Source organism: Talpa occidentalis, unplaced genomic scaffold (assembly GCF_014898055.3).
Source record: "Talpa occidentalis isolate TD23 unplaced genomic scaffold, MPIMG_talOcc4v2.1 talOcc4.6, whole genome shotgun sequence".
In the NCBI taxonomy this organism is placed as follows: domain Eukaryota; kingdom Metazoa; phylum Chordata; class Mammalia; order Eulipotyphla; family Talpidae; genus Talpa; species Talpa occidentalis.
In genome coordinates, this window is record NW_023604972.1 from 113,342,903 (window position 1) to 113,355,785 (window position 12,883).

Sequence of the window (12,883 nt, forward strand, 5' to 3'; positions counted from 1 at the left end):
CCCACTGCTCCCCTGAGCAGTGTATTTCAGTCAATCTGCCTGTTCTGTTCCCCACTCTGTCTCTGGTGAATCCTCTCACTCCCCACACCTTTGGTCTGCACCGCAGGTCTTGTATGCATAAATAAATAAATCTTAAAAAAAAAAGGCAAATCTCTCAATGAAGTACCCTGAGAAAGTCACCGCAGGAAAGACTTACCAGACATCCCTCATGTTCCTCTCCTAACCCTCATGCTCCAGCAATTCAGTTTTCATCTAGTTTATTACTTACTGAATTTCCACATAAAATTCCTCTTGAATAAAAGTTAAAACAACTTTCAAATTAAAAAATAACGAATCAATAACATAAATAAACCCACAACTAGGTAACATGTAAAGTTACCCTCTGGTTTTAAATTCCTAGGATCCATTTTGTGAAATAGAAATAACCACTATAACTGATGCCTAATTAATTTTAGTCCATTTGCTTCTGTCCAGGCCTTTCATCTATATTAATTATATTAATTTTAAAAACACATTATATATGAATAGTCAATAGCAACCAGAATAATGGCTCTTACCTTACAATTAAGATTCTATCTAGTTTCAATTACAAATAACAATAATCTAGTCATGGGTTAATGAAAAATGGCATACTAATGGCCTAGGGGTTATGTCTCAGAGCCATCACTGCCTAAGTTCAATCCCTGGCTGGGGAGCTAACTCACACATGATGCAGCAGACCTCTCCTGTCTTACCTGCTCCTCCCCTTAACAGTGTATTTCAGTAAATCAGCCTGTGCTACTCCGCAGTGTCTCTGGTGAATCCACTTACCCTCTTCACCTTTGGCCTGCACCCCAGTTCTTCTACACAGCAAAATAAATAGATTTTGTCTAAAAATAATTTGTTTTTAAAAAGGGCATATACTAATTTAACAAATTGGTTTATATTACATTAATAGTGACACTAAAATGCTGTTTCTAAGTCTTTTAAAAATACAAGAACTTACTTCGCATTTTCAAATATTTTATCATTGTTCATAAATATTTATAGAACCTTTTCAGTTTTTTCAAAATGCAAATAAAAGCAACTCCAATTTGCTCATTATTTCTAGTGGTAAATAACAAGCCCCTGGTCTTGTCATTGTGATAGTATCACATAATAAGCAGAAATAAGAAGCTGTGAAAACCCTCCCAGCATTATGTTACCTATTTGATTATTTAATATTTTCACTTCGATATAAACCTAAATGAATGAATGGCTAAAACTCAGATTTGAAAATTACGTGTTTCAGTTATCCATGAAATAAATTATTAAATATTACTTCAATAACAATGATTATACCTAAGATTTTAATTGATTACAGATAGCTTATCAGTCTGACATTCTGACTAATACACTCCAAGAAAGACATAACAGAGCTGGGGAAAACCTATATGGGGCAACAAAATACATCTTAAGTATGCAACTCATTTTATGAAACTAAAACCAGTTTATATATCTCTCTGGCATGCTTCATATCACCTTGTTCAAAGCAACAGATTACTGTCTGACTCATCCACTCTTCAAAGTAGAAAGAACTCAGAAACATTGCTAATAAACCATACAACCTGAGACTTTTATATAAATAATAAACCCCATAAACACTGAAAAAAGGGGGTTTGAAAAAAAGTCAGAGAAAACTGAAAAATAGTACTCTGATTTATTAATGAGCACATGGAATGTGTGAATCCCCCTCCTCTCACTCACCTATCTCATTTCTTTTATACTTAAATAAGTTAATGATGTTTGATTAATATTGTAAGATAAGTAAACCGTAATGGGATGAAGAGCTAGGGTACTGGTAAAAAAGCACCTAAGCCAAGGGCTTAGTGAACTGTCTGAAAGCCCTGAAGTGGGAAAAAGAACAGCAAGTTCCAGAGTTGGTGTGGGGGGAGATACAGTAAAAAGGATAGCGGTACAAGATAAACCTAGAAAGGAAGGCAGGAGTTAAATCAAGCAAGACTTCAAAAGTTATGTTAGGATTTTAAAGTTTACTCCTATACCAGTAAGACAAACTAAAGGATTTTATACAAGAGGGTGACAAAATAAGCATTTTAAGAACATTTCTGGTTGTCCAATGGAAACTTAAAGGAAGATTAGAGTATGTATATACAGCAATTAAACTACTGTAGCAATCAAGGTGAAAAGATGATCTTAGCCTACACTAGGATAATGGCAATGTCAGTAAACAGATCTAAGAGATAATTTAAACACCAACCAGTCTTAAGTTTTCCAAATTTCCTGTCTGTTTACTTGACTATTATTTATTTTTATATTTTTATGGTACAAACAGAAACTTGAGTGTGATCAATTATATTAATTATGCTTACAGGTTAAAACGAGTATTAAAAGTCTATACGCATGGAAGCAATTAAGAAAAAAGCCATATAGTTGACAATGGTAAACTATACACAAAATGAGAAGCATGCTCTTACGAGAACTCTTAGAAACTATAAAATTTGTTATATAATATAAACATAAATATTGAATTGCATCTAAGTGAACCACTATTGAAAAATTTGTGATTACAAAAATTCTATCTGCTATTGATCAACAGGAGAATATTACTATTTGCTGCTAGTTGTAATCTGTCATGCATCTGCAGACATAGGAAGTACACACGTATACACACAATAACAGCAATGATGCATGGTTCCAGAAATACCCAATGTACTTAAGAGTGTACTAACAACTTTAAAAAAAAAAGTGTCTTACAATTTAAATAAGAGTATCACTGAGAAAATAAAAAAATGCACTCATAAAAAAATGTTCTGATTGCTATTCATATACATTACTAAAATGGAAGACTTTAATCTTAATTTTTTCTTAATATTGTATATAACTTAATATTTGTGTATAATGGTTACTAACACAAATTTTGTCTTTTAGTGATGAATAGTTCTTAAAATTTATATAAAATCCAGAAATTCAAGTTCAAATCACTCTGAGAAGAACCCACAACACAGAAATAATACTGGAGGCAGAATCATAGCAATGTATAGCAGAAAACTCTTACCAATTTTTCATCAACTGTTATGAGTTGCGAATCTCGAGCTTGGTCCTGTGCCAGCCTCCATGTGGAAGTGCTCAAAGACCTGCAGTGCAAGACTTTAAGTTAAAAAATGATCCATGCAATGAGAAAAAAGAGGCAGACAAATCTTACATAAACAAGCTACTTTAACAATATCTGTCTTATAAAACAAAAAGCATAGAAAGAGGGCACAAAAATCCTTTTACTCCCCAATTAGTTCTGTCTGCTGAGTTTTTGGCAGACTCTCACTTGACAGTTCACAACAGGCTGCACTTTATGTCACACTATAGGCTCTCTGTCACAGAAAGCCAGCCAGTGACAAGAACTGTACTGCTCTCTATGAGAGCAGAGCAACTAGCAAGTCACAACCAGGAAAAAAAAATACAAAGCTGTATCAGCTTTTCCGGAATGCTTATTCCTAAATGATGGTATCAAAAGAGAAAGTCTTAGCCATGTTAATGGCCTAAAGTGTAAGTTGCAGAATTTAATTACATGTTACCAAATAGTTTTTTCACTCTAATTTGAATGCATGATTGATTTATATGATCATGTTAACTATTTCTATTAGTTTAGTCCTATATCCCATTCACAGATTGAAGAAAGTTTGAATAGTTAAATAGAAATATTAGGTCAGAAACAAAGTAAGCAGAGAATCTAGCTTCTTTTTACTAGCATTGTCCCATCCTCACTCCAAGTAGTTTGCAGATTCCTAAAAGATTTTTTTTTATTTCACTTACACATTGTAATTTATATCAATGAATAACACAGCTATCACCATGGCAATTTAGCATTTTAAATTTATAAAATATTGAGTCATCTTATGTAAACTAAGTTAATATAATATGACCCTAAATAATCTACAGTCCTTTTTTTACTAAATGTAAAATAATCACAATAATTTTGATGTAACATAATCACCAATAATGCAAAACTACAAGGTTCAACTTTTAATAGCTACCAATATACAGATTTATAAAAAAAACTACTTATTAACAATATAGTTTACAGAAAACTAGTAATACAAAAAGTCTTTACTTATTGTGAACATTTTAAAAAATATCCATGTAATTATTCCCCAAATGTATTATGATTCTTTAGCATTGTAAATATACTTTTCATGGACACAAAACACATCTACATGGAAATTATTTTAAATTATGTATACAAGCAGCTAAAATATATGTTCAGATTGTTTTAATATTAAAGAAGTATAATTAAGCACCATTAAAAGTATATTTACTTCGGAAAACACTAAGACCCATAACTAAACAAGAAAAACTTTATAAATACTTTTAACCAAAAACATACTTTGCAAGAAAAACAGGAGGCAATGATAAGGGAAAACAGGGAAATTTCAAATGTTACAATTATTAGAAAAAGTGACTAAATTATAAGAGAATTAAGCTACATAGTTCCTCTAGCAAAAAAAAGTATTGGATTAAAATAGTGCAAATTATTAGATGAAAACTATAATCCATGGGCTATGCAATTTTGGGCTGCACGATTTAAGCAATTTTCTCTTAAATTGTATGACAAAATGTTATCATACATTAGTAAAATTCAAAGTAAAATTTTAATTTTCAACAATATATGTACTTTAATAATTTTAAATTAGTCTCCAACTAATCAGAAGAATAAACCATATACCATTTTTTATAAAGGGAACTATTATAAACAAATATTTAGATGAAAAACTATCTCATTTACCAGACTATACGTAAAAAGCAACAGATACCAAAAAAAGGAAAACAGATACAAAAGAGGTTAAGTAAAAAGTAATCGTTTAATTCATAAATATCTTAATGACTATTCATTACCTGAAACAATATATTTCAGAAAAATTTACATAAGTGTAAAAAGCAACATACATAAACACACACACATTCTGTGTTCTTGTATACGTGTATATATATATATATGTATGAAGGTTAAACTAGGTCATGTGCTAAATAATTACTCTCTAAACACAGTGAAATAATCATTAAAATACTCAAATCTCAAACTGGAGAACACTTTTTGCCAGAATATAGTTAAGGAAGCAACAAAGATCCAAACTCAATTATGAGCATAGATTTAACTAATTACAACAACAAAATGTAAAGCTAATATTTTATACAGTGTAAATTATACAGTAAATTTTTACTGTATTTGCTGATCAGCCTATAGAAATTGTCACATTAGGAAGTGATAGAAGGAAAGAACATATTTTTAATAATAGAATATAAAAACTTTACAAGAAAAATAAAAAGCTTAGAAAGCACAATCAAAAAAATAATAGAAGCTACTGTATAAGAATTTGTAAACTACAAATAAACAGATAATATTTACAACATAAAACAGTAAAGAATCAATATCCAAAATGAGTAAAAAAAGAAGCTACTACCAATCAATCAAAAGGTATCATTCTTAAGGTTCAAAGGAGTCAAACAAAAAATATAAAAATCCAATTAAAAATGGGGGAAAGGCTTGACAGATATTTGTCCAAAACATAACAGTGAGCAATAAACCCATGAAGAGATGCTCACCATTACTGTTGTGAGAATTCTCAGACTAAGATGAAGTTTAAGAAGTTTAAAATGAAGACTAAGCGAAGAAGTTTCCTTACTTTGTTTCCAACGAGGAACATCTAACAGTTAAACAGAGGGACATGATACATATCCAGAGTCTCATGACTTGGTGATAAACTGGTAACCCTCATGGACATCAGAGACCAATACAGATAGTACCAGAAGGGACAAGGAGGAGATTCATGCTTCATTAAATAGAAGGTGGGTTGAGAAAAATACCTGGAGGTTGCAGTCAGGAAAGGCATGAGGTGGACAGATGGTAGCATTACTGGTAAGCCATGAATCTTAGGGAGAAGAGAGATGAACCGTGTGGAAGGGAAATAGGTGTGGAAGAGCTGGCCAGGCCACTCCCTAGTGAAAAGAACAAAGACAGTGTACTGGACTGCACTACCTTTCCCCACTCCTTGTAAGTGGTATTGACCTCATGAAGTACATAAGTAGTTTGCAGGCCGGAAAACCCTGGTCTGGAAACTCAGAGAGGAAGGTTATCAGTGATGCTACAAATGCTAGCCCTTCCCCAACCAGCACATCGTCAGACCAGTGGCTAGACCACTCCAAGCCCCTCCCCAGCCTGTGAGACAGCATCTGAAAATAGGCTTCAATACTTATGGAAACAAGAAAAGGCCACAATATTAAACTAACATAAAATCACGTCACCATCTGCTGTAAAACTAGTAGTTCAACTTTAAGTTACAGCTATAGTTACTTAAAAAAAAAAAAGAAAAATCTGAAGTAGCAAAATGGGCAGACAAAAAACTCATCACATACCATTTTGAAACTTCAAGTGAATGTGACATCACAGGAGTGAACAACTCTCCAAAATCCAAACACAAAGACACAGAAGAGTTTATCTTGCTATCAGAGCATTCAAAATTGCCATAAAAAGAAAATCAAAGATAAGGAAGAAAATACAGAAAAGGAAGTCAGAAAAGTAAATTTAGGGAAATACAACAAAATTCAGAAGAACAAATTAATGAGTTGAAAAATACAACTAATGAATAGAAAAAAGCAAATGTTTAAATAAGGAAATAACAAAGGCTCAGGATGTAAAACTCTCGAGATAAAAAAAATATTCTAATAAGAACTATGGAAGCTGAATAGACCAAATAGAGGACTGACTCAGTGACCATGAAGATAGTATGACAAAGGATCCAGGTGGAAGAAAAGAATCTCATTAAAAACAAATGCCTAGGAGTAAACTTAACAACGGAGGTAAAGGAAACTGTACAATAAAAACTGTAAGACATTGATCACAGAAATAGAAAAAGACACAAAAAACTGAAAATATATTTTTTTGCTCATAGGATAGAAGAATTAACGTTGCTAAATGGTTATATTAATAAAACAATATTCAAGTTCAATGCAATCCCAATCAAGGGTGCATGGCATTCTTCCAATAGAACATTATTGAAATTTATACGGAGCACAAAAGACCTTCAACAGTCAAAACAGTCCTGACAAAAAAAGAATGGAAGTATCATACACCAAAACTTCAAACTATACTATAAAGCTATCCTAATCAAAATAACATGGTATTGAAATAAAAACACACATAAACCAGTGAAACAAAAATGGACAACCCAGAAATAAACCCACGCTTCATTTGGACAGTTAATCTATGACAAAGAAGCTAAAAGTACCCAATGGAAAAAGGAAAGTCTCTTCAACGAATGGTACTATGAAAATTGTACAACTGTATGCAGAAGAATGAAACTATGTCACACCATTACAAAAATTAACTCAAAATAGATTAAACCTTGGATATAAAACCTGTAACCATAAAATACACAGAAATAAAACATTCCACAATACTGACTTCATAGGTGTCTTGGGGACCTGACTCCAATGACCCAAAAAAAAAAAGCAAAAGTAAACAAATGTTACTACATAAAAAGTTTCTGGACTGAAAAAGAAACTATTACTATAGACACTTTAAAGACATACAGATAGTCAATAGTACATGAAAAAATGTTCATCACCACTTATCATCAGGGAAATGCAAATCAAAAACAAGCCAGATACCATCTCACACCTGTGAGAGTGGTCCATCTCAAAAAAACCAAAAGTGGTAACAGTTGGTGAGGATGTGGAGAAAAAGGAACCCTTATACAGTGTTAGTGGAATCTGAACTGGTTCAGCCCTGTGGAAAAGAACCTGGAGAGTGCTTAAAATATTAAAAATAGGGCCTCCCTGGTGGTGCAAGGGGTTAAGACACAACCTATGCAGCTATCCACAGCCACTGCAGCATGAGTTCAATCCCCAGACAGGGTGCTACCCACATGGCACAACAGACCTCTCCTAACTCGCCCACTGCTCCCCTCAGCAGTGGATTTCAGTCAGTCCGCCTGTTCTGTTTCCCACTGTGTCTCTGGTGAATCCTCTCACCCCCTGCACCTCACATAGTTCTTGTGTGCAGAAATAACTATTTTTTAAAATCTTAAAAAATATATTAAAAATACATATACTATAGGGCCTCCCCGGTGGTGCAGCGGTAGAGCCCTGGGTTGCGAAGCTGCCTGCGGCCTCTGCGGCGCTGGTTCGATCCCCGGCTGCTCCCCGGCCACCGGAGGAGGGTCCCACATGGCGCGCAGACCTCTCCTGCCGCCCGCTGCTCCCCTCAGCAGTGTACTTCGGTCCTTCTGCCTGCTCTACTCCCTGCTCTGGCTCTGGTGAATTCTCTCACCCTCCTGCGCTTCTGACTGTACCCAGTGCATGTATAAATAAAACAAACAAATAAATAAATAAAACATGCCTCTATTTAAAAAAAAAAAAAATACATATACTATATAATCCAGCAATTCCATTTATAGCTATCCATGAAAAAAAAAGGTACATACATACATTCAAAGGGATATACACAATCCTATGTTCATTGCAGCACTGTTTACAACAGCCAAGTATGGAAATAATCTAAGCACCCAAAAACAGGCAAGTGGATTAAGATGTGGGGGGTGGGGGGGTGTAATGGAATATTCACTATTTATAAAAATATGAGACTTGCCATTTGTAACAACATGGATAGAACTGGAAGGGATTATGAAGTAAAATTGGTCAGGAGAAAGAGAAATACAATGATTTCATTCATATGTGGAATATGAATATAGAGAAACAAAACAAAGGAATAAACAATAAAACAACATAATTCTACAAATCTGACTGTAGAATTGAGGTTAATGGAAGGGGCTCAATGGGCGAGTTGGTGGTGAATTTATATGGTAACACACATCTGAAGAGGGGTAAATCTATACCTCTGAATCATATACAGTGCTATAAACCAGTTACCTCAATTTTAAAAAACACAATTTAAAAAACTACTTATCACTAGGGAAATGCAAATCAGAACAACAATAAGATCCCTTCACATACAAAAGGATAGTTATCAAAAACAAAAAACAAGTGTTGATACGTTATGGGAAAATTGGGATCCTCTGCGCTGTTGGTAGGAATTTAAGATCCTGAAGTGTCTGTGGCTAACAACATGGCAATTCTTTGAAAAATTAAACAGGATTATTGTACAATCCAGCAATTCCACTTATAGGTATATCCCAAAAGAATTGAAAGCAAGGCCTGAAATAGGTATTGTATACCACTATTCATAGCTGCATTATTCTTAATAATCAAAAACTGCCAAAATATTAACCATATCTTTTTGGGTAATGTATCAGAGTACTAGGAAGTTATGCATACATACATACATGACTGATTTGTAATCATCAGAAAATAAAAGGTAATTTTTGAGAAAGTTAGAATTTAATTTTCTTTTTTTAATGGATGGGGAATACAACAAAAATGATAGGAGAAATGTCTCAGGAAAAAGCAGATATGAAAGAAATATATTTTACCATATATACAGAGTTGAAATACCAAAGAACAACATAGTTCTATCTACAGACTTAAAAAGCAGAATTTTATTTGCTTCCTAAGCTTAACTACTTCCTGTCTACCCATATGTTTTGTTAATTTGCCTCCAGATTTTCAGATTTCTTAAGCATCAACCTTAATTCTAGATAAACTGAGGGTTATGCCTTCTAATATCAGTTACCATTATTAGAAGTTATTTACTGTAGCTTCTATTCTGTATAATTTTCCTGCATAATTCTGGTTTTACTACTTACTAATTGTCTATAAGCATATCACCTCTCTGCATCTCAATATCACTCTTTGTAAACTTATAAAATCTAAAATTTAATGCTCTAAAGTTAATTCCAGTGATGAAAATCAATGGAGTTCTAATAAATGGAATTGAGTATAGTTCTAGTTAGTTTTACTACCAGCAAAACTATTACCAAAATAAGCAGGTATAATTTTTAAGTTTCAAAAGGAATCCTGAATTCTTTTTTTGAAAAAGGTATTAAAAAAATAATCTCCATGGAAATGGTGTAATAAAAATAGTCAACTCATAATCTGCTATTCTTTTAAAATCTACCATTACAACTTTCAAAAGCATCACATATATATATTTACCATATATGTTTATAAATTCATCCATTGATGAATTTAGGTTGTTTCTGCTATATATTCATGAGTAGGCTTTTATAGGGAATAAATTTGCAACTCATTTGTGTAAATACCTAGCAACACAATTGCTGGGTTATATGTTAAGACTATTTAGCTTTGGGGCCTCCCTGGTGGTGCAAGTGGTTAAAACACAACCTATGAAGCTGTTCACAGCCACTGAATCACAAGTTCCATCCCAGGCCAGGGAGCTACCCACATGGCACAGCAGACCTTTCCTAACTCGTCCATTGCTCCCCTTAGCAGTCTACTTCAGTCAATATGCCTGTTCTGTTCCCCGCTCTGTCTCTGGTGAATCCTCTGTGCCTCTGGCCTGTACCCCAATTCTTTTAAGATTTATTTATACAAGAATCAGGGTACAGGCCAGAGGCGCAGGAGGGTGAGAGGATTCACCAGAGACAGAGCAGGGAACAGAACAGGCAGACTGATGAAATATACTGCTGAGGGGAGCAGCGAGCATGGCAGGAGATGTCTGCCACGCCATGTGAGACCCTCGCCACCCGGCAGGGATCAAATTGGTGCTGCAGAGGCTGCAGACAGCTTCACAGAGTGGCACTCAACAGCCTGCACCACCAGGGGAGGCCCTGTACCCCAATTCTTGTATGCATAAATAAATAAATCTTTTAACAAAAGACTATTTAGTTTGTAAGAAACAACCAAACTATCTTTCATATTGGCTATACCATTTTGCAATTCTATCAGTAAGACTTCCTGTTCTCCTCAATGTTACTATTTAGTGTTGCCAGGCCCACCATACTGTAAGTAGGTCCAAGCTGCCCACAGAGAGACTGATATAAAGAATAATTAATAGCCATTATCACTTTGAGTGAGTGAACTATTGAGCATGGGCCATCTAGGTCAAGATCAGCCATCTGAGGGAGCAGTAAAAAGCTGCCACCAAATCCTTCCTAAACTTGCAGATTTATGACTGCTTTTTTTTTAATTAATTAATTTATTTATGCAAGCACTGGGTACAGTCAGAAGCGTGGGAGGGTGAGAGAATTCACCAGAGCCAGAGCGGGGAGCAGAAAAGGTAGACCGACGAAGGACACTGCTGAGGGGAGCAGCGGGCACAGCAGGAGATGTCTGCACACCATGTGGGACCATCACCAAGGACTGGGGATCGAACCGGATCTACAGAGGCTGCAGGCAGCTTCACAGCACAGCGCTCAACCACTGTGCCACCGGAGAGGCCCATGAATGACTGCTGTTATTTTAAGTAAATAAGTATGGGATGACTTCAGTCTACAGATAACAAAAACATCGTACAAATAATTGACTAAGGCTTTATTTTTTTTTTTTGACTAAGGTTTTATAAATATTAGAATTGAGGCAGTAACAGCAATGTATCAGAAATGATCTGCTGGAATTTTTAGACAAGTAAAATTCTTAATCTATAGGATATATTAAGGAGTCAATTAAACTTCAGTGTTTTGATTAAAACCAATCATGTTTATTGTCAATTTATTACAAATTGAATTAACCCAAATTCAGAAACTGCTTATTTCCATACTAAACCATAAGGAAATGATACTAAGAGTTTTAACGGAAATATTAAATAATATATACACACCCTTTGTACCAAAACAATTACCACAGACTTAACATATGTTGATATTTAGTATTAATCACCTCCAAGTCAATGATATTGAAGACATTCAAGATTTTGAATCAACAGAGAAAATTTTAATTGTCTTCATCATACTGTACCCACTAGACAGAATAAAGGACCAACAGTTAATTTAAAAAAATATGAAGATGAAGGGGTCACGGCACATTTTAATATTCTGGGAAAATATGTGGAGTAAAAGGAAAAGCAACAATCTTATATATGCTTTGGTTAGGTTGCGGAACAGCAGTGAAGAAATTGAGTTTGTAACATATTCACAAATTCTTTGATTTTTTTTATAGATTTATTTATTAAAGATTTATTTATTTATTTATGCAAGCACTGGGTACAGTCAGAAGCGTGGGAGGGTGAGAGAATTCACCAGAGCCAGAGCAGGGAGCAGAGCAGGCAGAAGGACCGAAGTACACTGCTGAGGGGAGCAGCGGGCGGCAGGAGAGGTCTGCGCGCCAGGCGGGACCCTCCTCCGGTGGCCGGGAGCAGCCAGGGATGGAACCGGCGAGGCAGAGGCTGCGGGCAGTTTCGCAACTGAGCGCTCAACCGCTGCTCCACCCGGGAGGCCCAATTCTTTGATTTTTATTTCAAGTGTATCACAACAGTTTCTAATCTGTACCTACACCACTTAGTATTATCTCAGTATGTTCAACTGGTCAGGTCAGTAAAAATTATAGATACTTATAGCTGTCCTTTCTCCTATTCTTCTGAATCAGGTGAAACCTACAGAAGGAAATAACAAGGGGCAGTTGTGCCAAAACTTTAACTCAAGCCAAAAACTTAAAACTAATCCTTTGAGACCCATCCAACAGAATAAGGAACAATTTCCCCAAGAGGAATAAAAGTAATTATGCTCACATACCGACTTTGGAATGGAATTAAGGAGTAATAAGGAGAATGTGGGCAAGGTAATGAAAGGCAGTAACAAATTGGATGGCATGATGGCAAATGTAAAGAAGGTAATATACACAAGTTTATAGAGACAGGTTATAAAATATGAATGTGGTATAAAGGAAATAAAAAAGACTTTCATATCAGCTTTGTTTCTATTGTTTCATCTTGGACAACTCACTACTATGTATTTCATCTTCATTTTGAAGTATTACAGGTTGTATTTTCTGCAGTTTAGCA

At 34.8% G+C, this 12,883-nt stretch overlaps 1 protein-coding gene across 1 annotated transcript in view; it reads right to left on the reverse strand.

Moving 5' to 3' along the window:
- NDUFS4 (NADH:ubiquinone oxidoreductase subunit S4) overlaps positions 1-12,883 on the reverse strand; it is an 81,386-nt gene that overhangs the window by 50,574 nt on the left and 17,929 nt on the right. The window contains exon 2 of the mRNA XM_037530492.2: positions 3,035-3,113. Coding sequence (XP_037386389.1) covers positions 3,035-3,113 — 79 coding nt within the window. The remainder of the gene's footprint in view (positions 1-3,034; positions 3,114-12,883) is intronic.